Source organism: Malurus melanocephalus, unplaced genomic scaffold (assembly GCF_030028575.1).
Source record: "Malurus melanocephalus ecotype Western Australia unplaced genomic scaffold, MMel_1.1 scaffold_22, whole genome shotgun sequence".
Classification (NCBI taxonomy): Eukaryota; Metazoa; Chordata; class Aves; order Passeriformes; family Maluridae; genus Malurus; species Malurus melanocephalus.
In genome coordinates this window covers 1,918,363-1,944,995 of record NW_026623254.1, presented here as the reverse complement: position 1 = coordinate 1,944,995, position 26,633 = coordinate 1,918,363, and the positions used below count along the sequence as shown (strand labels likewise).

Here is a 26,633-nt window from a genome sequence, read left to right as displayed (position 1 = left end):
GTCTGCTCGAGGGGATAAAGTGGCAGGTCAACATGAATAGCTGGCAAACCAGTGCCAAGATTTCAGTCTCATGGATACTGTGGTGGGCCAGGCTGTGGGAATAGCTACACCAAGGTACCAAGACTGATGTGAATGAATTCACCACTTCAGTCCATGCCATAACACCTGGGGCAGACAGCCTAAATCCAGACACTGCAGACCTGGTGCCCACSACCTTTGGAGAAGGGTTTTAACAGCTGGCTCTTGCTTTTGTGCCAGTGACCTTGGTTATAACTGCTGCCTCCATGGCCCAGCCACAAAGCACCTCACTAACTCRGAATCATATTCCTGAATGCCAAGTGAATATCAACAAGATCAGCATTATTTAAAGTCTGACTTTTAGCAAGTGCTGCTTTGCATACATCATGGATATTGGTGGATGGCCTCTGGAATCAGCCTGGTATCGTCGGCACAGGAGATACCGTGAGGGGGCAAGGGAGATGAAGTGGCTACATTGCTCATCTTGAATCTAATTTTAATATTYATTATAATAATAGCCAAGCCATGCAAGGTGAGCCTTTTAAAGGGTAAAAAGTGAAAATGAAGCAGCTGGCAGGTGTTGAGAAAGGCAGGATGAGATTACAGCAGTAAAATAACACGGTCATTCAGAGATTAATGAGAAGCACAGTGGAATAAAATTATAGAGTTGAAATATAACTAAAGCTAAGTAAATGTCTTTGATTCTCAGATGGATAAAATGAATCTTTAAAGAAGAGTTTGAAGAAAAGTTGGTAGCATGTTCTGGAAGTGCTATTCCATAGATGTAGTGGAGAAGAAGGACTGAAATCGGTGGAAGCAAAAGAKGAAAAGCTGTGCTGTTATTGTCACGGCAGATGGATGAGAGACAAACAGATTGGATTGCTGGGGAGAGGGAGTTATGCAAAACATTGACAGGGAGGAATAGGTGGCTAAACTTCAAAGGAGGAATAGAGAACAGTCAGTGAAGGGTCTTGGAGACTGCAGTGATGTCATCATGCCAATGTCRGAGCATGAAATATGAAAGGGACAGCTGTATTTATAAGTTCTTGATGTTGCAACCCAAGTACTCTGGAGAGGAGGGAGAAAGCAATGATGAAAAAAGAAACTGAGAAGGCAAGTGAAAATATTCTTTCAAGAAAGGAGGCAGAGAATTGTGGAGAGAGACAGATGGGGTGTGGAAGTTSGCCCAATGTGAAACCTTTGCCCTGCCTTTTGAGACTTGCAGCGATGCTCCAAAACACTGGTGCAGAATTTTTGCTCCAACACAGTTGGWGCAGGTTTTGCAGACCACTTCCCAGCACCTCATCCAAGTTCAGAAATCAATGTTTAGTCCAAGGGTAATATTGGAGAAGTTCTGAAGTTATTTTTTGGAGCCTTTTAGCCTCAGTGGGTTTGATGAACACTGGGATGGGATGGCTGCTGGCCAGCTGCTAGGCCACTATGGTGATGTGTTGTGTCGTCACAGTCTCTGTTCTAAGTCACCTATGCTTTTACTTTTTATCCCCTTTTAGCTTCCAGCCTTCCTCAGTTTTTCCTCCTGCCTTAACCAGTGTAGTGGTTTAACCTTTGAAGAAAAGAAGAAAGACCTGTTCTGAAACAAATTCCAAAAGGGACTTCTTTAGGATCTATTTATCTGTAAAAACTTGGGTTTATCCATGGTCTCTAGGAACTTACAACGTGTGGGGTTGGTTCTAAGAAATTAATTTGCTAAGCTTATTTGTTTCAAGGCAACCCCATGCTAGGTATTTCGTGCCTCACAGGGGACTCTTTTCTCTGATGTTAAATGTATTTTTCTGTGAGCAGCAGGGCACATAAGGGCTTGTTTCATATGGATTTGTGCTGTAATACACGCATGTGTCCTATTTCCCCATCATCATCAAGACAATAACTCCAGCTTCTTCCCCCCAGTGCTCATCATCACAGTAATACCCTAAGGTCCTCTCTGCAGCCCCCAAACAATCAGAAGTGCTTATGGCACAGCAATGCTGTTGTCTTGCCTTGTGGCTATGAATTGGGAGCTTGCTTTCTGTTGATGGGTACTAGGAAAGAACAATGCAGCATTAAGCTGGCTTCACTTGTTCTTCAAGGATCCAGGAATGAATAGTAAGTAATGATCCTCTTCCAGTCTGAATGTGGAGCACGGTAAGCCCCATTCCTATTTGCTCCTTCAGAATATAGGAGATGTATTTGGGTCTTTTGTAAGTTAATCAGCTCCAGCTCCCAAGGGTTAAGCTGCCTCTCCTCAAAAAGAATCAAATGACAGTAGTAGAAAGAAAGAAGTGTGGATTAAAATTGCAAGTAGACATTGAAGCCTGGTTAGATGCAGGTTGATGGGAGAAGTGAAATGTCATCGCAGAGAAACCAAAGCCCTTGCTGTTCAATCACAAGGTGAAAGCCAGGCTGTAGGCACATTCTTTTTCTCTGGACCATCCAGAAGACTGTGTTCATCACTCCTGAGACAGAGACTACTATGGTTTGATTTTCATTTCATAGTGTCCAGAGTAGCTTCTTGTTGGGGCRTACCTCGTGTGGTTGGTTATTGAGATCATACAGAATGGGGCACTGAACAAGTGGAAAAAAATCCGTGTTTTAAAAATCAAAGTGTGCACATGAAGCATGCGCACAGCATGTGGCAAGAGCAGGGAGTGCAGCAGCCTTCTCACACTTCATTTGTCTGTGTGGCCATCAGCGTCCCTCCCTGCACGTTTCCAGGTCAGATCAGTATGTACTGCCTGTGTACCCATCGTGCAGAAGTCTCACTGAGCAGAACCCTTCAAAAGCAGCAGCCAGGAGCCTGCATCTTGCCAGGCCTCTCACCCCTCACCAGTGTTATCCAAATCCCCCCCAGTAGTCTTCCCCAAAGGAACTTGTTCATTCCTTTGTGAGCACTCAGATCTCTCCCTTTCTTTTTGTATCAAACAACCTGTAACTGGTTCTTGGGTTAGTTAATAGTTCTGACACTGGTTCTTTTTGTTTTCTGTTTTGATCCTTCAAGAGATTGCCTTTTGTTATTCAAAGCAGAAGGTACTTGACACAGAAGCAATGCAGAAGCCCCCGGGCTTCAAAAGCTGTCCTGGCTGTGTGATCGTTAKGCCTATGAGCTATTCCCATCCTCAGTGTCTGATAAGCTTTGGGGAAGAAATGGGAAGAGAAAAGAATGCAGCACTGAATTCCTGAGGAGTGCTGGGAGGCATCCATCTGTGGGGCTGGAAGATGTTTACCTGYTGATCAGGGCCTTTCAGAATCAGCATTACACCCTGCCAAGGGGCACCCCTGCCTTTGACTTTCTTTACAAGGCTGACAAAAATCTGGCTTCCTATCTGTCTGTTGGGGAGAAAGGTATCCTGCTTTGTTAAGTTGTTTGCAGAAATATCCAGGTCAGATGCTTTTGTGCTCAGGCCAAGGAATTGCTTTTGAGCTTTAAAACTGCCCCTAGGAACTGCTATTGGATTTACTGTACTATTCTGTGGAGAATGCTGGTTCTTTGCTTTTGCATTGCTTCCAATAAGTGACATAATTTACTGATACTGTTAAGTGTGTTGGTATTTTCCAGCCTGCTGGTGTGCTGGTAACATCTCCAGTTTGGCATCAGTATGGCTTCATCTTCTCTGGGTGATCTTAAATTCACCAGGGGACCAGCTGTGCTTTGCAGGTCAGTGCATTCTTCCTTCAGTCTTACTCTGCACCTCTGCCTTGTGCACCGGTACCACCAGTGTCAGAACTGACCATCACAACATCTCTTTGCCATTATCTTCCCAACCTTTAGTACCAGTGCCTTTAGTACACGGCCAGGTGTTGGCTCTGAAACTCAGAACCTCATTTCTACCTCCTGCCATTCTGCCTTGGCCACTGGTCTCTGTCACTCACTTTCTGGTTTTGAACATGACAGAGCTCTGCATCTCAGGGTCTTGGAAGATTCTTGCCTGCTGATCTGAACATGCTCTGAGGAAAAAAATTCAAATTCCCAGTCTAGCTGCAATGATAGATCTTGTTGGATACYGTAGTACTGGGCTCTGGCTCTCCTCAGCTCTCCAAGTCTATTCACCAGCATGCCAAGGAATTCACTGCTTAAGGAAAGCCATTTTCTCTGGCCTTCCCCAGCCAAGATCAGTGTGATCACATGGCAAGAGATGACCAACACTTAGACATCTCCCTCTGTGTTCTTGCAGAATCACGGGACACTGGACAACAAAGTTTTTACAGTGTAATAGGCATTTTCGGTTTTCTTGTTAATTTATCAGAGGTGATGGTGTGAGATAACTTCTTTCCTTGCTYCTTTACACCTCAGACATTATATCTGATGGCATCAGCACTGGTACCACCCTGATCTARTACGTGCTGTGCCTCCCTTGCTGGGGAAAGCTTTAGAAACTGAAACTGCCTCTTTTTTGTCAGTCTTGGTTCAACAGATTGAGCAAGGCAGGAAAAGAGTAGTTGACCCTTCTGGAAACACTCAGCTTGTCTCCTCTCTGACTGCTGAACTGTTCAGTTTAACCTTCACTAAAGAAGCAGAAACCTCTTACCTCTTGACAGAGACTGAATCTTTTTCCCATTCAGACAGGCATGATGTCTGACCAGCCATCTCATCAGGGGTTTTCTGGAAGTTCCTATATATTTCCAGATGCACAGTATTTTGGAATTGCAGTTATCTCTCAAGGAACTGAGGTCTCTATTTTCAAGCCTTTTTCCATGCTGGAGCTGTAGGGCAAGTTTCAGCATGATGGTAGGTAAGAAAATGCATGTCAGTGACTGATTGCAGAGCTGGTTTTCTCTTGGAGTTTAAAGCTGCCCTTGCTGCTTTCATGGCTGTTTATCRCGTTGATTGCAGCTGATTTGTTACTGCACCTTTGACTAATGGTTTCAGGGTAGTACCCTAAAGGTAAAATTGAATAAACTGTGAAATACAAAGTATTGATGGTGTTAGTGTGTCAGCAAAGCTGGGCAGGTGTGTTTAAACACACCTTTGGTGTGAACATGGTCACCCTGAGCCAAAAGCAACAATGCCCGTCGGAAATAGCATCATCACTCTTAATTTATTGTATATATGCAGATGTAATTAAGGSACAAGGCAATTCTTAACCCTATCTCAAATTGTCTTTCTTTTCATTCAAGGTAAATAATCCTTTCTGTTCATCTAATGCTACATTAATTCATGTTTTCATGAATACATATAGCAATACTGCTTGCTCAACACAGTGATGTTTGAGGATCTTTTAGCAGAATTATTTTCCTCGTGTTTTAATCCAGTTATCCAACTCATTGATTTGTCATTATCGGTTTTCACTCAAATTGCAGCATTGTAGTGGGGGATGGAGTTSCTGCTTCTCAGTCCAAAAACTCTGCATGTATTGAGGGCACAAGTCATCCCTTGATGGAAATTGTGCAGACTCACTGAGTTTGAAGGAGGGGTTGAGCTAGCACTGAAAGAAAAATAGGTAGTCATCACAATTTAAGTTTTATTTTAATCCCATTAATATTCCCTGAATCTGTCTGGGTCGTGTATTTATCCTCCTGCTTATCCCCCTTGCCCCCAAGACTTTSTCTTCCTGTGGTACCGTGTACCTTCAGCTGTTGTTTGGGATGTTTCTGGCTGCTCTGGTTTCATTGACACTCATTCCAATTTCTTCCTTTCCTTGATCAAACAACAAAAAACCTCAAGAAGCTCTTGCTCCTATCTAAAAATCACGTGCAGTCCCCTGCACCCAGCAGGCATCTAGTTAACCATATGTGTCTTCCTCATCCTCCAAGAACTACATAATCCACCACGCTTGGCAAATCCAACCCCTTTTTCCTCCAATGTTTCACATCTTCACACCAATCGCTTTCTTTCCCTGACTGATTTGGCCCTATAGGCTGCTGGTCTCTTGGRATAGAGAGATGGATGCTGGGCATCTGCTCACTCCTTCCTCTGTTGTGGAGGGAGAAAACAGCCAGGCAGATAAGGGCAGTGAGGAGCAGCTGGGCATAGGTGAAAGAAGGGCCATCAGTGCCTTCAGGTGGTTTTTCCTTCACCTAAAATTACTTTCACCTTCTCACACGGAAGGAGAAACAACAATATACCTCTTTGTTGCCTCCCTGCACTTTGAGGTGTTAGAGGCAGGGCCACAGCATGAAACACTTGTGGCCCTCCTGCTGATCCTGCGGATGGCGATGAAAATAGAGCAGCCCTGGCTCACAGAAGGGTGCTTGGAGCTCCTGCAAAGCAGGGAGACGGAGTATGACAGGACAGTTCAAAGTAACAGGTATGTGTGATTTCTCCTGCCAGTGCTGCCTTTCKCTCACACAGCCCAATTAACAGGGGTCACAGAGCACTGATTAGCTGCCTTGGCGTTTTGTGAACATAAAGCAGTGAAAAATCCAGGGTGAATGGGGGAAAAAAGATCAAATAGACACTTATCTCAGCACTCCTGTCTGTCCCTGGCATTTGCCAGCCTAAGGATAGAGCCTTTCCAGAAGAGTCCAATGCAGGATGGTGCTGTATCTGTGCTGATATCTCTGCTGCTTTTCTGCCTTTTCTCAGCTAAATAACAAACAAGGCACCCCCAGCAGCTGTGTCATTTGTAGGGTTGTTGCTAGATAAGAGAGACATCACTGGAGAAGCATGGGCCTTAGGCAGCTGGGGACGATCAGAGCTTGCCCTTTTGCCACACTGSTGTGTGAGATGACTTTGGTTCCTCCTTACAAAGAATGGTCTTGCTGGTGCTGTCCTCCCTGTGAAGGAGAAGGGGTGCAAGGCAGCACGTACCAGCTCAGGGGAGCTAAAAGGGCATCTCCATCTAGTCCAAGACTTGCTCACCGTGGTCTGAGTAATGCCAAGGAGCCCAAGCCAGAAACCTCTGTGATTGCTCAGGGGTGAGAAATCTGGGCAARCACACCTGGAATATTCCTGAAGGGTGGGATGCTGTGGTGACCTCGTGCCTTCCCCTCTCCTCCTTCATACGCCCCTTTTTTTGGGGTAGCAAACACTTCAGCTGTCATACCCAGGTTAAGTGGCTGCACTTGCTTCTGTCACGCCAACATACGCTCCTGTGGTGTGATCCCTTATTAGAGCAGACAGCCCACATCAGCTCTCCATTCTCCTCACCTCCCCGGAGACACTGCCTCGCTCCATAGCTGTTCCCATTCTGCTTCTCTGTGGGGTACAGCATGTCTGCCAGCTCCCCAGGTTTTACTGCATGGAAGATTGCTCAGGGTAAGATGGAGGAGGACAAGGAGTAGGAGTGTTCTTAGCTGCTGACAGCCATGGGTTTTCTTAGCTGATTTTCCCCCCCTCTTCTAAAGACAAACACTTTCAGAGTTCAGGTGGGAAGTCTGGACCATCTAAGCATGTAAATTAGATTTCTTTAGCAGGATTGTACAGTCCTTCTGCTGGTAAACCTCCTGTGCTACCTTGGTGTTACCATGTTGGAGGAAAGGTCCAGAACCCTGAAGTCTTCTCTAAGCATCACTTCAGCCTATTCTTGGGGTGGTCTCTGCCACTTATTTGAGTTCTGGAAGCAAGTTATAGGATAGATAAATGAGGAGCAGGGAACAGGWATTGCTGGGGTGCTGAAATTACTCTGCTGTCCTTTACTTTTCTGGAATAGTTGGGTGTGTCTTTCATGAATGTGGAAAACTCCAATTGCTCATGCTTCAGACTGCCAAATCCAGGAGTTAGGCCAGCCTATTTTAGGGAAGAGCTGCTGCTATTTAACATTTGCTACCAGCTAATCTTTTGTCCTTCTGTTTTGAAACAAATGTAGTTCTAATGTAGAAAGATTGTCTTCCCGTGTTCAGCAGTGGTGAAGAAAAATGACTTTGTGTGTGGAGCCCAGTGCAATCCACCTGCTTAATTCTTCAGGTGTCTTCCCCTTCACTGCCAGTGCTCCTGATGGCCACACGGGTAAACCACAGAATTACCAACGTTTAGGTAATGTCTGCATTCAAAGAACTAGTTCTAGGTTGCCATGGAGGACAAAAGGCAGACCTGCACATGCCTTGTGATGATCTTGTGCCCCAGCAGTCTCTGCTTTTACAACTCTGTGAGGAGAAACTTCACTCTGGAGCTCTGATCAGTGTAGTTTGAATTTTTTTGAATTCCACCCCCCCTCTACTTTGTCATCTCACTCAAGGTCCATTAATATAATCTGTCCTCCTTGTGTTCACAGCCATTAGTAGGCCAGCAGGTTTTTTCCAGGCATGATTCAAAACAGGCGCTGAAAAGCAGGATGTACCTGARTGTTCGTTTCCTTCATCACAAGAGCTCTGCCAGGGTTGGACCTTGCTGAGGTCTGTCACCAGTGTGGTGTGGCCARGAGTTACTGCTCCCTCTAGGCTGTCTTTGGCTGGAATTTTGGAAGTCTGTCCCCATCAGCAGTGCAACTAGTGGCACTGTTAAATGTGGCTGTTGAAGCTTAAGGTTATGATTCYTGGATCTCCAGCTTCTTGGTCATTTTGCTCTGCTGCAATGAAGTGTTTTGTGGAGAGACCCTTCACGGTGCTTGTTGCCCTTGAGCCTCTGGCAGTTTGCTCACCCTGACGATGAGTTGGCCTGTGGTCTGAGGAATACGTGCTCCCTGTTGGCTTGCATGCCTTCTAAGCCAGCTGCACACACAGGGCTTGGAAGGATGTCACTCCAACCCTGTTCTCCCCCTGAAGGATGGGGTAGTGTCTTTTTCCCCCGTGCATCATACTTGACTTAGTTTCTCAGTAGGCTAAATTGAAGTACAAGCGGGTCCCTAAAGCTTCCTCCCCCACCTCAGATAAGAAAGCTCATTAATACAGTAAAAAAAAGGTCTCCATTGTTACATGAGAGCTCAAGGTCAGGCTGGTAGTAGTAACTCATATTGCTTCTAAGGTCAGCCTAAGCTTTCTCTTTCTGACAAGCTACGATAGATTGATCATGGGGGCCCTTACATTATTTTTTTTCTTCTGAAATAGGCTTTGCTTCTCCTGACCCTGTTAATGATGTTTGACTGAGGTCATCCCAGCAAGCCCTGAATCCTTCCCATTACCTTCCAGAGGGCTTGCCTTTGTGCCAAAGCATTGTATGCTTGTTAAGAATTAAGCTTTCCTGATCTCTGCTGCAGCAAAGAAGCTGTCTTCATTGGAGAGGCGAGAAATATCTTGAATGCCATCTGTCAGTTAATGCTCTCATTAACACCTGAGTGACTCCCAACACCAAGCTGGTGCCTTTTTGCCAATTCAGAACTTAAAAGGTGCCAGCCCATAAGGTGAAACATCTTCTGTCCATAAAATTAATTCCATGATAAAAAAATGTCTTTTCTGATAAGACCTAGATTTTAATTGTTGTTTCTTTTAACTGGAGAGATCACAGGGGCAAACCCAGTTCTCTTTTGTGCTGTGAATCAGATGCGCAAGAAGTCTTTTTTCATTTAGTATTGAGGACCTCCTAAAAGTGACACTTGTGCTGGGTGGCTGAATGTATCTGAGTCTTTTCAGCTTTTAAAGCCCTTACCAGACAGAAGTATCACCTCTGTTATTTCCCTTACTGGCTAACTCTGTTATAGGAACTGCAAGAGTAATTTACATTCACGTTTAAATGGTCTGGTAGAAAGGCTGAGCTCTCCCAGTCTTGTTTTCCATATTCCTCCCTCATAAAACTCTTGGGCAGGAGGTGGAAGAGGTCTATTGTTCCTCCCCTCTGTCATCCTCTGGTTTTGTCAGGGTTCTTGGTTTTAATCTCAAGAACAATTTACTGGGATTAGATGCAGGTCAGGTTTGCCTTTTTCCCAGCAGTTTAGCTCAAGACCATTCCAGTATTTACTCTTCCACTACATTTTGTAAACTAAATGAAACAAGAGATTTAAAACACTGTCAACATGATAGATACTTTAGCTAGTGGGTCCAGGCAATTATTTGGTACCTGAACTTTCAGAAGGCTTATTTGTGTGTGCCAACAGTGTCCAAGCATCATTGGTAAATTTTTGTCTCCTGTGTTTCAACTCCTGACCCTAATGTTTCCTTTAATCCAATATTTACTCCCATAGGACCAAAGATTTTGTGAGGGGTGGGTTTGAGGGCTTTTTTTAGAGACGCGTGTGGGGGGAGGTCTTGTAAAAAAATTGGCAGCAGTAGACCAGATAGGGCAATGTGCTGTGACAGTAATTCCACACTTGGCCCATGGCTGCGGGAAGYGCAGATTGACACAGGGACTCTCCTACTGAATCAGTGTTTGGTTTAGCTTTTGTTTGTTTGGCTTGATTTTGTTTACAGTTTTCCAGCCAAGATTTGATTTACTTTGGAGTCTTTAAAAGCACAAGTGACTCCACTTCCTTTGGGCATGAGGATTAAAAAAATAAGCACGTGTGTCTGTCCACATAATTCCAGCCCCAATTTGCTGAGAAGGAATTTCACATTGAGTTTGCTCCTATAGGGTCCCTGTGGGGCTGGGATTTCTAGGTGCAGCTGTTCCCTCCCAAGTGTGCACACCAGAAGCTTCAACCAAATTTTTCCATATATCCTGTCAGGTGTGTGAAATTCTCACTCTCTCTTCCAGAGGTCTCCAAAGGAGACCGGGCACGGTGACRAGTGCACTGGCCACGCTTCTTTTTTTGACAGCAGAGCATGACCCCACGCGKTACAAGCCTGGGCGATGGGAAGGGTGCCTCTCCTGCGAGCAGGGGAAAACACTGGGATCGCCAGGCAGGGGGAGGAGTCCTCAGCTCCCCTCTCCKGGAGCACAGAGAAACCTCCCTCTTTGGGAGGCAGCCGGGCAGCAGATGGCCGGGCTGCGGCGCTGAGCTGTCAGGGGTGTATCATTTCTCTGGCTGTTCTGGGCTCTGATACCCATGGTGGAGAGGAGCCCCTCCCTCAACTTGCTCCATCTTCTTTATGCCCTGATTTTTTTGCAGCTGCTACTAAAGATCACAGGCAACTTGAGCTGCAGCCTCAGTGGTACTCTTGTGGACTGTCTGACACTGTTCCTCCCCTTTGACACGGGTGTGCTAGGTCRTGTCCCTCTCTGTGCCCCAGATTTCCTTCTGTACATGCAACATACAATTAAAACTTGCAACCACAGTTGCAATTCAGCTTTGACCTCCTTTCTGATCTTTGCAAAAAAAGCTAGGGACCTCTGACAACAACCCTGTGGTTTCAGAGTGTAGCCACGGATAAGACTAGAAATGCACTGGGCTCTGAAAAGATCATCTGCATCCATGTGGGATATACCACGTAGCTGTGCATGTGCTATTCTACGACTGCCCCACTACAGCTATCCAAATTGCTTTGCACACCRGGAGGCAACTGCAAAGTAAGGGTTGTTTTGACAAGTGAGGGAAACTGTATCTCAGTTTTATGAAATATTAATGGTGCGAGTCAAGTTGGCATGGGAGAAGTTTTACAGGGTTAGAGTTCTTTGAGGTATCTTTTCTGTTATAGTTGATTTCTGCAATACTTTTCCTTGGTTAGTGAGCTGTATGGAAGCTGCTTGTGCTGTATGTGAGGAAGTGGCTGAGATGTGGTGAGAGTTGTGGACCACGGTCTCACACTTTTTTTGTAAATTGTTTTTAGGACTCCCAACTAACCTGAAAGTAAGAGGGTTGATTTTCCTTTAGATACATGCCCTGAGACAGAATATGGCCATGTAGCAGTTCAACCTCCTTGGGAATGCTCCAGTTTGTAGAGAAAAGGATGTGACTGACCTAACACTGCCTCCACTGGTTAAGTGTTTCTACACATCTCAGTGATGCTGAGAACCTCTGGAGAAGAGCTGCGAACCTCTGGAGAAGAGATACATCTGTCTCCTCAGCTCAGTGATTTCCTTCCTGCCTTCTTCCCACTTACAAAAGGGCTTTTTGAGGTTCTCAGCTACAGTAGAGACTCTGTAGGACTTGGCATAGCTGCAGGTGTATTRCTGTCTTACTAGTGAGCTTGAAAAAAGGTTATTTAACAGACTCTATCCAAGTCCATTCCTGGATCCAGTCTGTCTGATTCTTGGGTTTGAATTTTGCAGATAATTCTGAACAATTAGTCCTTGGCATTTCTGCTTTGCACAGGAAAGAACTCCAAGGGCAGTGTTCTCAAAGATTGCTGTGCTCCCTGCAGATTTTCTTCTCTAAGCCAAACGAGAAATCTTTTCAAAGGGAAATCTCACAGAGATGGGATAAGTGAAACTAACTGTAGGTGTGGCAGACAGGGTGAAGACGAGCTCCCTACATTTATCTAGAGAAGAGAGGTCGGTTCCCATTAAGAGGGAAAATATAAATTGGGCAAGATTGAGAGTGATTGGGAATGCCTTGAGACATCTGTTTCCCATCTCTGGTTCTCATTTCTATCCTTATTCAAAGCGACAAATGCACAGTAGCTGTCTTTGAAAATTGATGGGGGTAGGAACTCAAAAGTACTCTTAAGAACAGAGCTTGTAATGCATTGAACACGGGGGGATGGCGGAAATTTCTAGTGTTAGCCACTTATGTGAAAGTCAAACTAAAACCAAATTGGTTAAATCAACAGAGCCAATCCCTAGGGGGAAAGAGGGTTACATGGGGAAAGATTTCAAATGATCTTCTGGAATTAAACTGCTTCCTGGATCAGTTTTCTTTGAAAGCAGCCAAAATGATAGAGCAAGATAAGTGAACTCATGCAACTGGTAAAAGTATCTGTCTGATCCATGCCTTCCCACTTTTTTTTAGGTAGAACAAAATAGGATAAAGCCCTTTTACTTTTGTGGTTTCTTCCTGGCAATCCTTCTCATCCACTAGTTATTCAGGATCCTAAGGAAACTGCTTTTTCAGTCAATTTTATTGGAAATAGTCAGAACCCTGTGTATTAGATCTGATGAAATTATCTTCTGCCTTGAGCTCTGACAGAGCTGAAGAACTGATCTGGGGGGAGCTGTAACTCGAATGCTCTTTTAGAGCTTACAACTGTTTCTGTTCTGGAAAACAATCAGAGCTGCCTTTTTTTGTTGATTTTTGAGGTTTTTTTGTTTGTTTGTTTGTTTTTTTTTGTGGTTGGTTGGTTGGTTGGTTTTCTTTTTGTTTGGGTTTTTTTGTTTGTTTCTTTTGTTTGTTTTTTTGTTTTAATCGAATGGCTTCTGTAAATATCTAACATTTAAGACGTGTGATTAAATAACACTCTTAAAAAGTCTGTAAAGGAACCTATTATTACCCTTTTTTCCCAAATCAAAGTCCTTGGTGCGCGTTGGGTCTTGAGGTATTTGARAAAGACACTGTGGGAATGCACAGCTACTTCTGGTAGGTGTACTGTGTACTGAATGTCTCATTTTTAAAGAGGATATTTGCTGTAGTTTTTACCCTAAAATTACTACTTGAGGCAGTTCCAAGGCATTTCATAAAATTGCAGTCCTCCCTTTCTGACTGAACTTTGTCAGCATAGGGGACCGTTTCAAGTTACATTTCTTTGGTTGCTGATATTAATGGGGGTGAAACAGTGATACCTGGGAACACTGATTCTTTGCTTGTGTCATGCAGAAGGGAGCAAGCTCCAGGTTGCAGAGGGCACTAGATCCAGGTGCACTCAAGCATCTGCTGTTAAATACAACCAGAGAGCTGGCAACAGTCATGCAGTGAGAGGAGAGATCYCTGGGAGGTCAGCTTGCATTTGACGTCAGAAAGAAGCAGGCTGGTGAGGCGAGATCTGCAGGGTGGGAGCATCAACTTCTCTCTACTCAAGGAGGAAGGGAAACACTGCCAGATGGACGTGGCTTGAGGCGTCTGTTCCTTCATTCTCTCAGTCACTGTCCAGTCATGGTCCTTGCAAAGAAGTGCAGTCTTAAACAAATGTGTGAAGACCCCTGTCTAATAGCTAACTTCTTGYTGACTTTTAATGGTCTTTCTTCAGCTGGATCATGCTCCTCTACCTCTTTGTTAAAATATAATAGCTTTTGTAGWAGTTAGCAATTTCTCAGGGAAATGCAATTCTGTAGCGCTGGCGCTGTTCCATTAATCATATAGAGTAATCTGCTTGTGCCAAAAACCTATCAAGTGGAGCTGCCTTTTTGAGAGCTGGTGGGAATGTGTACCCAGTGGTGTTCTTGCTGGCATATGGACTTCCCGTGTGTGCAAGAATGGCTGGGGCATGGGGGGGTCCCCTTTTGCTGTGCTCAGGGTACACAACTCGAGCAGGCCGAGTGAGCCTGGCGAGTCTCARGACTCAAAGTCATACGGGCAGCTCTTCAGAAAGTTTTATATTTAGGGGGACACAGCCTCCCCAGCCCTTTTTCATTCGCTCCCCTGAAATTTTGAGCATTGAAAAKAAAGGCTTAAATCTCATTAAAATGTAATAAAATTACAAAATTTTATATAAAATATAGACAGGAGTTCTTTCAGCCTTAAGCTCCATCAGTGGTCTTCTATATGTCAGATGATGACATTTACTCCCAGTGCCAGATGAGGGTAAGAAATATCTGCTTCCTCAGGTTATATGATGAACTCTTGGGAATGAAAGTAGAACTTAATGTGACCCAGCTCAAAAATGGGAAAGATCATTTTAATAGGGATGTTTATGAAGAGCTTGATCATCTGGGAGAGTACAGAGGAGAGAGTCCACTGTACTGACTCCTTTTTGGGAGGTGCAGTCACGCTGGGGATGAGCCTTGTTGTGTGGCAGGGTCCAAGCCATGTGTGTTAGGTGGGCAGTGCTGATGTCCTGCCAGAGCCACCCATGGAGGAACAGGCAGAAAGTGGCAGCACCTCTGGGGATGGAGAGAGAGTAAGGACCACAAGAGGAATACGGGAAACATACAGCAGCAAAGTGGGGAGGAGGTGATCAGCTATGAAAAGTCTCAAGGCACTGAACCAGGGCAWGCAAAATTACTTTGGAAGAAGTGGGGAGCATGGCTTGGCAATAGCAGATGTGAGGGGCAAATGGAAATCTGAAGAAAACAGTCTCCACATCAAATGGAAGGAGTTGGAAGGGAACTAGGCTCATAAATTTTGTTGCATCCTCTTTTAGTAAAGGGTGGCTGTTGGTGCTAGCACAAGGCACTGCCTGTTGGGATAGAAAGAGGATGAGCTTACTGTCGTGTCTAGCTCAATTCTTTCAGCTTGGAAAAGACAACTGCCTGCGTATAACGTGAAATCCCGTGGTGTTGCAATGAGATTGCTGTGTTTTGGGAATGTTAATGACAGAGTTGCACCCAACCATAGCTGACAGAGTTGCTTGGTGCACCAGGTSTTTCTAGACACGGCAAACTACAGTAAGTAGTTTGTGTGTGACTTTTCTTTCCTTGCTTAGTCCCCAGACGTTTCACAGCTACCTGGAGGACATCATCAACTACCGCTGGGAGCTGGAGGAAGGGAAACCCAACCCTTTGCGGGAGTCCACTTTCCAGGAGCTGCCCCTGCGTACYCGGGTGGAGATCCTGCACCGCCTCTGTGACTACCGCCTGGACGCAGATGACGTCTTCGACCTCCTCAAGGTGCTTTGGGCAGCAGGGATCAGGGAACTGTGTGGGCACAAGAGCTGGGCCAGATCAGTGAATCTTCCTGGGATGAGAAGGGATCACAGTGGGTCAGCAGGTCCCTTTCCCCTCCTCTGCCTTACACAGGCTTGCTCAGGACTCGGGCCCTTTTCCTGTGTGGATGTATTCCTAACACCGGAGTCACTAAGTAAATTGGCTTCATTGGCGACTCTTCCTGCAAAGGGTCAATTTGGAGATGCGTTAATGGTCATGGCAGGGCTGTGAGAGCCGAGACCGCTGCCTTGCTGAGGGATGCTGTGAGATTAAAGGATGGGGATACTGGGGGAGCTGGGGGAGGGTAGAGGGGGGGAGGGAGCTTCTCAGGGMTGTGCGTGACTGTCGCCAGCACTAATTAGACCTTCCCTGTCAGGAGCACCAGAGATGAAATGTTAAAACGAGAGAGACTATTCAAATTAGAGATGCCAATCTAAATCCCTCCCTGGACAGAGAGTGAACGTCGCCTTCCCCCTGGAGTAACATTTTCCCAGCTYGTCCGGGAGGAGCAGCTGTACTGCTGCTGTGGCATGGTGGGAGGGGAGGAAGGAGGGAGGTGTTTAGGGAGGGGTGTCACCATGTTTTGTGTGACAATGTGGCCGCTTTTCAACTTGTCACCGTCTGGCGGGGGGCTCCCGGTGGGCGCAGGGCTTGGACGCCGACAGCCTCCGCGTGGAGCCGCTGGGCGAGGACAGCAGCGGCGCCCTGTACTGGTACTTCTACGGCACGAGGATGTACAAGGAGGAACCGGTGCCCGGGAAAACCAACGGAGAGCTGGCTCCAGACAGGTAACCCGCCACACGCGTCCCCCCTCCCCGTGTCTGGGTGCGGGCGAGGGGGACACGGCCCAGCCCGCCCGGCTGGAGGGGGCTCCGCCTGACTGCTGTTGTGTCGGGGGGGGCTGAGGGGCAGCGCGGGCGGGCCGGAGTTGCCAAGCAGACTGGGAGCTGCCCTCGCCGCGCATTGTGTCGGCTTGCAGCCTTTGTGGCACCGGAGAGCCTGCTGGGGGAGCGATGCTGCCTGCCCCACCGCATTCCTGCCTGTCTGCCCCGCACCGGGCCGGGCCGTGCCGGCGGCTCCCAGATCAGGCTCCCAGCCAGTGGGAATCCCTCTGCTGCCCTCCCCTTCCTGTTGCTGCTCTGATTTAATCCCTCCTTTGCTTGGGTTCCTGGCAGCTGTTGGATTTCCGTGCCCTTCTCCCGTCCTGCCAGCCTCGGTTCCCTTGCTCAGCAGATATTTCATGGTGGTTTTGCCATTTTTCAGGGGATGTGGGGGACAGACAAACACCCCAAATGTTCCTGGGAAAACAGGCAAAAGACGAGGGCGACCTCCAAAGCGGAAAAAACTACTGGAGGAAAATTTGCTGAGGTATGGAAGGGTTCTTCCTGCAATAGATGTAAAATACATACATTCCCAGAGGGAAGTAAAAAGTACTTGTGGGGTTCCCCCAATAAGTATGTATATACCATGCAGCCATAACTTCAATGCAGCTCTGAAGTGAAGCAAGCTCAGGCTTGGTGGATGCTTTGATCACTCTCCAAAGCAAATTCTGACTGAACTGGAAGTTTGCTGAAACAGTGGGCATTACTCTTCCAACCACTTCACTTCAAATTCAGTTCTACTCTGCAGTGCTAGGGAATTTGCTCCTGATAAAGAATATTTCAGTGTGTGGCTTGAAGTCAGAAATTCTGGCCACTTGCATCCATATAGATTTTGGGATGCTTTCCATACAAACTGAAATACTGTACTTGCCAAACTTTAGGCTGTACCCTTTATTATAAAAACTTACAAAGCTATGATAAATATGTATGAAAATATGCATCAAATGTGTGTTCACAGTGTTCTTCTCRCAGTTTTCCTGTGTATTGAATAATTGCAGTGTTCCCTATTCTTCCCCTCAGAAACAGCTGCATTTCGGTGATGTGAAGTAACATACTTATTGTATCACTCTTTCTCTTTCTTTTTTTGGTAGGGAGAAGGCAGAAGAAAACTTGCTTATCCATGAGACTCAGATAAGAAATGGTAAAGAGATTTTGCAGTATCAGGGTTGATACCACCAGCTAATACAGCTCTTAAATTATCAAAGCCCGGAGAAATGCCTGTAGCAACCCAGCCGTTCTCAGGAAAAGGAGAGGCTTTCTGCTGGTGGTTGGGGCCAAATTTGGAAGGAGGGGTTTGTGTTACAGAATGCGGGGCAGCTGGGAGCCTGGGCACCTGCAGGCTTCCTGTTTTATCATGGCTGAGTTTGGGATGAAGAAACCTAACCTACTGGGATACCTAGATTCTAACCTAGAATGTGAGGGCTCATCTAAAAAAGCAGGCTGTGAATGGCCCTYAGTCTTCCAGGGGTGAGATAAACACACGCCCCTCTTGTTAGCAGGTGTGTTTTTTTTTGATGGGGAAGAGAGTGGAGTAAGTGGTGCCAAGATACAGAAGGAAGAACTTTTTTGATCCTCCTCACTTTTCCTTCCTCGTGGCCATTGGGTAGCTGAGCATGGTAAACAATGTACTGGGGGTACCCACCTAAGGGTTAAYGAGGCAAAAAGAGAGTTAGCAACATGATGTGAAAGTGAATTCAAGGGAGCCGGGACTCATTTGTCATACATGGGTATCCACTGGCTCCCACAAAACRCGGGGACTGAGCCTGCCTGTTGCCTCACAATAAAAGGCAAGGGTGGCATTGTCTTTCCCATGCCTCCTTCCCTTTGCCCTTTGTCTTCAGATTTCCTGGCGGCTACTCCGGCTGCTCCGGCTGCTCCGGAGCTGGGCGGCAGAGCTGGAGCAATGCGTGTGAGGCACTGGGGTTTTTATCAGATCATTGTCTTCCAGCAAATTGTGTCACTTCAGCTGCAGAGTAATCTTCTGCTGGCACAAAGCAGTGCCTTAGTCCTATTTGCTATTGAAATGAGTYGTCCATAGGCAGCTGGCAAGGGAATGAGAAACAAGGATACAGGCTCTGGGGGCAGGATGCAGGTAAGCTCCCTGCTGCAGGTGGGCAAATGAGGGCTTTGCATAGCCAGAGCAGCAGAATCCACACATGGCTGGACCTTTGCTGTCTCAGTTTCCAGTCCCTCCCCTGAAGGGCTAAGCTCCAGGCTGGACTGTGACCGGGGATGAGCACACGCACACTCTGTGYCACTGCCACTGCACCCACACACCTGACAGAGGGCGAGAGGAGCCTGCAGATTTCCAGTCTTCCCTAGGACAGCCTGGCAGCTTGCATGTCAGAGCCTCTTGCTGCTCAGATCCACAAAGGGCCCAGAGCCAGAATCAGGTTTTTCACTTCTTTATGCTTTTCATTGTTAGTTTGCTTGAAAATGTGTCAGAAGATTCATGACATCTGCCAGTGGTGCTAATGACCACTGCTTTCTTTCTGGGAGCCAGTGGCCAGCCCTAGAAAAGTCTGAAGGGAGCTGAGAATCCCTCAGCCTGTAGATGTTTGAGCTGAGACTTCCCCCACTCCAAAAAAAAAAGGCCATAATCTTTTTTGCTTAGAGAGCATCCTGGGGCAAAAGGATACAAGTTGCAACCCATGAGACTTCCCTACTCTGTGTAAACATTTGTGGAGCGGGAACCACATTCCCTCTCTCCAGGTGTTCCAACCACAATGCAAGAGAGCCCTTCCTTCGCAATTAATATTCAAATGTTTCACACAAGGTGGAACAGCTCTCAAAGTGTCTTGGTGGTTGGGACGTGCTTCAGAGCAGTAGGTGATGTGCTTCAATCCCACTCTGGATTGAGCAGGGAAGGGATGTGAACTTTTGGAACTTCCCCCTCATCTGGCAGCCCGATGAACCCTGTCCTTCGCTTCCTYTTCTGCTTTTTCAAGTGCCTGCAAACAAAATGTTTCATTTGTGGGGAACAGGAGGATTTTTTCACTGCAGTGCTTAAAAAAAAAAAAAAAAGAAAAAGCTTAGTTCAAATTCCATTATTTTTTGATGGCTTTATTCTGCTGCCAGACTAAATCAAACATTTGCATTTCCCTATGTCCTGCCCTGGCTGACAGCCTCCATTACAAGAAACAAATTCAATTCTTTCCTCCAGTCTGTCGTAACTGGAATGTTGGGGATGTCGCACARCCCATGTGTTGCCATGTGCCACCATTATTTCTTCACCTGTGTGCTTCCTGTGTGTCTTGGCATCACTGTCATTGTCATTAGGGGAGGTAGCAGTGCTTTTGGTGCATGAAGAGAGCTTTGTGTCTATAGCAAAGGGAATGTTTTCCATAATGTTTTCCAGTGGCCATTGCCAGTGTCTTTTGCTCTTCCTGAGCCCTGAGAAGAGAAGAGCAGGGATTGAGAGGAGCTGTTAGTCATAACTGCTGTGGAGATAACATCCTTTCATGTTTTTGAAGGCTCCCAAGGGCCTGGCCGTGGGACATGGTGGCTGCTGTGCCAGACGGAAGAGGAGTGGAGGCAGGTCACAGAGAGCTTCAGAGAGAGGACTTCCCTTAGAGAGAGGCAGCTCTACAAACTCTTGAGTGAAGACTTCCTGCCGGAGATCTGCAACATGATTGCACAGAAGGTGAGGAGACATGGCATCCTGTTTACCTCTCTCTGACCTCTTCCAAGAGCATGGACACTTGCTGAGTGAAGGASTGCTAAACCCAAGCAGCCTGTCACCCCGTTCTTCTCCCCCCACCTCCAGCCAGCAAGTGTCATGGATGTGGGGGCTGTTGAGCTTGTCAGTGTGGGGAAGACTCTCCCCCATGCTGGGGCAGGGCTGGAGCTGGTGCTCAAGGATCTGGTTCGTGACTGCACAGCAGCRTAGGTAGGATGGCTGAAGGGGTTACTGTCTTCAGCCGTGTTCTGTGTCCCTTTCCTGCTAGCAGGGGATCTCTTTGCTTTTGAACTGCTGCGATTTACAGCCTGGCTTTTCTATGCAAACTGCCCGTGATTCCACTTTTACTGCCGTTTCTCTGCTGCCTCTGCTGAAGGGSCACTGGCTGCTTAGCTGTCCTAGCTAAGTCTGCTCTGAGCTGGAGTGTCAGAGCCCCAAAACTCTGAAGGGTATTTTCCATCATCTGAAGGTTTCCAGGTGGGACGGATCTGGAAAAGGATTCTTCGTCTGGATGGCTGTGTAAAACAGGCTCTGCAGTCAGCGTGATGTTCTTGGACTGAGTTCAGTTTGCTTGTTTGCTACCCTTGTAAAGCTAATAGGGATTTCATGGTCACTTCTAGCCCTCAGAGTTTCTCCTGCCAGTGTCACCGATGTGCCCTAATTTCCTCCACTCTCTTTTTCCTTCCCTCAATTCTCAACCCTGTTTCAGGAGAAGCGTCTGCAGCGGACAGAGTTTTCACCCAGGTGGATGTCTGACCATCAGCCCATCAAACCAATCAAGCAGGAGGTGAGGGGGGGTGCGAGGGGGAGGAAGAYGGAGGGAGGCGAGAGCAGATGCCTCCTGGGGGAAAAAATAAACCGCAGCATCRCTATTCAGTGGGAAGGAGTCGCTTGAAAGTGCTTGTGCTGAAAGAGAGATGGGTGGTAATGCCCATCAAAGGCAGGCTGACACCCGGGGTTTCTATGGCAAGCAGGGAGGTGCTGCCCTCTGGATCGCAGAGGTAACCGGCCTTGCCACAGACCCTGCTGCAGCTGCATATGGAAATCTGCGCTCAGTCTGGGGAATTCCACTTCAATGAAAGTGCTGGCACATTCGAGGCAGTTCAAAGAAAAGTTGAAGAAGGATGAGAGGGCTAGAAGAACCGGCTTACAAAGGGAAATGACAGAAATTCAGCCAAGGGGAAAACGTGAGGCTGCAAACACATGAGGGTGCAGATAGCGCCGAGGGAGAGAATGACTGATGCAGTATGGAGCTGAGCTAGGAGGGGGTCAGCTGGAAATGGAAGTCACAATTTAGGCTGCTTAAAGRAATGCTTATCAAACTGCAGCCTCGTGGGCTCAAACAACGCTTTCCGTGCCTCCTCACCCTCATCTCCTCTCCACCCATCAGTGTAACAGCACTGCTGCTCCTTGTGGGTCTGTGCAGTGAACCAGACCCAGGAAAATGACTGGAGTTAAATATAACCTTTTTCTTTGGTCAGGGTTATTTTTAACATAGATCGGYTTTCCGATCCAGTTCACCACACAACCCCTAACAGTCACTCCAGCACAGCCGGGGACACGGGGCTGTGGAGATGGGGGGTCTTTGAACTGGCAACTGCTACCCGAAGCAATCGGKCAGACAGCACAGGATKAGCTTCAGAGGCAAAAATTGTCTCRATTCTATCAGGTTGTGGCATAATCTCTCACTGTACATGTGAAGAAAACGTAGTTACCTGGTGTTTTGTCAAACCCTGGGAAATTAAACTGCAGGGAATATGCTGCATGAGCCAGAGTCTGGGGTTGCCCCAAAACAAAGGAGAAAGTACTGTTCCCCTGCAATAAATGTAATTACATAGAACAGATAAATAAAAGGAAGGAGGGAGGAACCTCTCATCATGCTGCAGATAAAAGCCTGCCAAGAGGAAAATAAGACCCCAGTGATGGTCAGTTCGGGGCCAGAATTGCTCTCTGCAAAGCCCACCACGCAGGAAGCACAGGGACACGTGTTTGTTCACAGGCAGCAGAAATCCCAGGGGAGGAGGGGAGTGGGAAACACATGGAGCCTGAATGATGCTAATCAGTACCGCAGGTGCTCCAGGTCTGCTGCGGCAGAGGGCTGTTAATTGCCGCCTGTGGGCCAGTGAAACGTTTCCAGCGAGCAGGGGGCCCTCCTGGCACCCGCTGTGCCGGGACGCCGAGAGCCAGCCAGTGCCACAGTGGTSATGCTCACATTGCTCCCCAGCAGGATGGGCAGTCGTCCCTGCCATGGGGGAGCCAGGGAAGGTGCCAGCTTGTCTGATGGCTTGTTCTCCAGGTGAGGATGGGCTGCAGGCGAGCCTGGGGGAGCAAACCTCAGCCCGGTGCAGGTGACCCCTTTCTCCAGGCTGCTGCTTGACTTTGAGATAGAACTGCTCCGTGGGCTCCTGATCCTGTGGGGGATTTCTCAACAGGTGGTTCAGATTAGCTCCTCATTAAGAGCTGCCTGAGCAGCACCCTCATTAGGAGAGYGCTGCGGAAACCTGAGCGGGAAGGGTTGGCGGACAAGGGGCCGGGGCACTCGGGGCACCCGCGCCTTCTGGCCTTCTGCCCCTGAAGTCTGATACCCACTGTCTGGAGAGCAGAGCAAAAGGCTGAAGTTTGGCCCCTTCAAAATCCCGGGGTCAGAGGAAGGCAGTGATGTTGTGTCCTGGAGTGCTCTCTGCCGGAGGGAAGGAGGCGGTGATGCATTGGTCACAGTGGTGTTTATCCTCCGAGTGGGGAGGACGCTGGAGAAATGCCCTTTTGGCATCTTTGTGGTCAGRAAGGAAGTTTAACTTGTGTTTGGTTCTTACTTTTATCGTTCCAATAAGYGTTTGCTTTCACCAATCCAGTAGGAGTTTGTTGGTTCACGTTCGCATATTTTTTTAACCCCGAGTTGAGCGCGCTCATCCCCAGTGGACTTAGGTGGGACACTGGGCAGAGGGTCCCTCTGCAAATCAGGTTTTTTCTGTGTCTGAAGTGTYTCTAAGAGCCCATACAGCATTGTTGCTGCCCTGCAAGTGCTGCAGGGAGCRCATGAGGTTGTGGACGTCTGCTGCAGTCGTTGTGGCTCACTACTCTGTTTTTGTGGTTTCTGCTTTTCCCTTTTCTTTGCTTTGCAGATCTGGTAAGATGACACTTTCTCCTTCATTTAAAAGTGTCACGTTGCTTTGTTGATGCCACATTTGTGGTGGGTTGATCTGGAGCGTGCTGTGGATCCTGTGTCATGCCAYTGAAGCATAGGGTGCTGAATGCACCCTGCAGGCTTGGAGAGGTCCTGGTGTGAGCCCTGCAGCTCATGGTGTTGTGTTCCTGTTTCCCCAGGATGAGAAGGTGGAAGTTGTACTAATCCAGGGAAAGGGAAGCTCTCAACAGTATACAAGTAATCAAAGAAATCAATGTGTTGTGCCAGGCAGGCTTAGATCTACTTAGATCTACTGGTTGTAAAGGCTGATGGTCACATCCTCATTAAAATACCTTTGCGTACYAAGTTGGGTGGTTGGTTCCTGCTCACCTCTTTCTCTTACTGCAGAACCTTACTGTTTTGGTTCCTACTGCARCTTAAAGATTTATCAGGGAAGTTAGAGGAAAACTGTTTGACAGTGGCCAGGATCCAGTCTGAAAGGAAGTTGTTTGCAGCTCATGAGTAGTAAATGAGATGGTAGAGCAGTTGAGAATGGGGTATAAAAATAATCAAAAGTGGAAATGTCGAACACAATTTTCTAGGTTCTTGACTTCTTGTACTTGTTGTAGTACAATCCTGGGTGTCCTGGTGTTTGGATATTGATCAGGGAGAAAAGGTGTGMGAGACAACTGGAATAACCATTCCAGGGAGTTGAAAGGATTGCTTTATAAGGAAACATTTAATCTAACTGTAGAAATGTGGGAGTGCTGTGATGAGCAAGTCCATAAGGTAAAGGCTAAAATGTGSCTGAAGAAGAGGAGAATTTATGTTGACCCAGAAGAGTGAACTAGGAATAACTGGATGGAAACAAACTTGAGAAACAAACTTTACATTGATTGTGAGGAGAAGCTGGCTAATCTCAAGGCACCTGGACTCAGAGAGTGATTTCCTAGGAAAAAGATAAAAAACTGATAACATTTTGACAAAGATATAAAAAGGAAAAGAATATAGGCAGAGTTCCCTTGTGGTGAGATGAAGCTCTGAGTTTCACCTTAAAAGATCAGCACAGAAGAGGTGTTTTTTGTTGCCCAATCTGTCCCTAAATGGTCCTAATTTTGTCATGAGTCCCATCACCCTCTTTTGGACATTTCTCTGTGGCTGTCAGTGGTTGAGGCATAATTCTYCTTATACATTGCTGCTGTTGGAGGCAGGGAGATGATGCATGGGGCTCATCTACAGAGAACTGGAGTGRGAGTTTGTAGGGCAGCACAGGGCTCTGTAGGGGAAGGGGAGGCAGAGGGGGAATGAATGTACAGTGAAACCAGACAACATTTCTAGGTGTTCATCAAAACACCCCCAGGTTCCATTCCTGGGCAAYGAAACAAGGACAAAATAGTAATTGTGGTGCCAGAATTTTTTTTTCCTGGGGATTACTAATGGGCCTGGAGAAGTTGATGTTCTGAGCAGCAGCCAGTGGACCCCGGCTGATTGCTAATCCTCAGGAAATGCCTTCTGCCTAAGTGGTGGTTGCTGGTTATTCCCTGAAAATGAAGTTGGAGCAAACTGTATGTACATTGTTCTTTTCTAGTTGATGTTCACTCCTGATAAGGCACACATATGTCAGTCAAAGGTGTGGGAGTGGGGTGACTAATACATTTGTCTTATGATTAAATTAAGATAATAAAGATAACTGCACACTTCCATATACATACCTTATACTTTATTGGAGAAATAGGAGCATGCAGTCCCTGGTCTGGGAAGCCTGCAGTCTTAAGTAGGATCAAACACAGCCTTGTAGCCTGCTGGCAGTGGGGAGGTGAGAAAGTGGGGTAATAAAGAGCCAGGTGTCCTTTGAATGAGAGAACTGGTTTTGGRACCCAGCAGGAAAACTGTCCAAATAAACAAATGAGAGCCAGTTCAGGGGAGATTAGCACACAGAAATTTTGAACAGGAAAGGAAAACATTCCTAACGATACCTTGATGCAAGGCTGTAGCAGATTCTTTTTCTATTGAAGTATTCTGTGTTTTACAGCAAAGACAGGTTTGGCAAAGTAGTCCTTTCTTCTCACACTTGCACTCAGAGCTCTGCTAGCTGGAAGAGGTAGAGGTGTTGTGTAAGGGTGTCAACAGCCTGGATCTTTTGCCCAGAAGGGAAGAGAAATGCACATGGTTCATCCCTGACAGAATGGCAGCTTGTCTAACCCACCGCTTCTCCTTCCATTGTCCTTGTATCAGTAGGATTTCATTGCTTGACAAATAACTTCCCTTTCCATGTTGCTTTTCATCTAGGAAATCATTCATACAAATCCTTTTTTTCCCTTTTTTTCTCTCCCAGTCATTCATTGTAGGTGTGCTTTAACACTTCCTCAAAGTAAACCTGCCTCTGTTCAGCTTTCAAATAGCCAGTGCATTACAGTTTTTGGTGCACTTTTCTGTTACAGGTAAACCCAAATGTGCTGAATTCAATGGAGAAGCAGAGGCGCAGAGAGGAGGAGGAGGAGCGCCAGATCCTTATAGCAGTGCAGAAGAGGGAGCAGGARCAGCTGCTGAAGGAAGAGAGGAAGAGGGAGATGGAGGAGAAGGTCAAAGCAGTGGAAGGTAACATGTGCAGCCAGGGTGGAGCAGGAGTRGAAGCTTTCAAAGCCAAGACTGAGATCTTGACTTTAAGCCTGCCATTTGTGTCTGTCCCCTGCCAGATTTGCTAATGAGAATATATTTTCTTGCACTTATCTCTGATAAATTGGTCTGACTGTAGCTTCTTTTCCTTTGTCTGTCCTCTCAGTGTTGGTGGCTGTTCTCTATGCACCTTTTGACTGTGTTGTCTTCTTCAAGTCGTGTTAATTTTCTGCCGTGCCCCAGCTGGCCATTTTTTTTTTTCCTGCTATTCATGTTATTTCTTAGTTCTGTCTCCTCACTTGCCTCCTCTTGATTTTCCTGTGTGCAGGATTAGCTGACTTTGCTCTCACTGAATAGCATTTGGTTCTTTTGGCCCAATGCATGATGAAAGAATTCCGTTTGAGGAGAAAGGGAATGGGCTAACATGGGAGCAGCAAGAGTAGTATTTTTATATTGCTACTGGCCTGATCAGTTGGGGAACTWAAGATGAGGGGACCAGGCTACACAGAGCACCAGAGGTGGCCATTTCAGGTGTTGGTCTAAAATTTTTGTGGTTMTTACATGAAGTGCTGATTTAAGCTGTTCTGCAGCAAATGGGCATGTTGTGTTTTATACATCAGATCTACGCACAGACAGCAGGCAGTCAGCCAGTACATGTAGGTGTGGGTGTCAGAGCAAGCTCATTTCTGACCACTTTCTCTCTGTTGGCCTCCCTTACGGGGATTCYTTTAACTGCTGGTGTAGCCACAGTGACAGGCTGGACTGTTGTAGTTCTAGGAAAAGGCTGAACATCCTCAAAAAACTGCAGCAATGTGTGGCAGTATCACGATCATGAGTCCCGAAGTGGATAAAGAATCAGAAAAGGAAAAAAATACTACTGAGTTCATGCAAACCTTG

At 46.7% G+C, this 26,633-nt stretch overlaps 1 protein-coding gene across 2 annotated transcripts in view; it reads left to right on the top strand.

The window, feature by feature from the left end:
* LOC130588980 (chromatin remodeling regulator CECR2) overlaps positions 1 to 26,633 on the top strand; it is a 101,509-nt gene that overhangs the window by 54,731 nt on the left and 20,145 nt on the right. Inside the window, exons 3-9 of one of the 2 annotated variants that reach the window (XM_057390042.1) lie at positions 15,217 to 15,400; positions 16,085 to 16,224; positions 16,700 to 16,804; positions 17,409 to 17,458; positions 19,791 to 19,960; positions 20,706 to 20,783; positions 25,562 to 25,718. In XM_057390042.1, coding sequence (XP_057246025.1) covers positions 15,217 to 15,400; positions 16,085 to 16,224; positions 16,700 to 16,804; positions 17,409 to 17,458; positions 19,791 to 19,960; positions 20,706 to 20,783; positions 25,562 to 25,718 — 884 coding nt within the window. The remainder of the gene's footprint in view (positions 1 to 15,216; positions 15,401 to 16,084; positions 16,225 to 16,699; positions 16,805 to 17,408; positions 17,459 to 19,790; positions 19,961 to 20,705; positions 20,784 to 25,561; positions 25,719 to 26,633) is intronic. The other variant, XM_057390043.1, reaches the window with a different exon arrangement.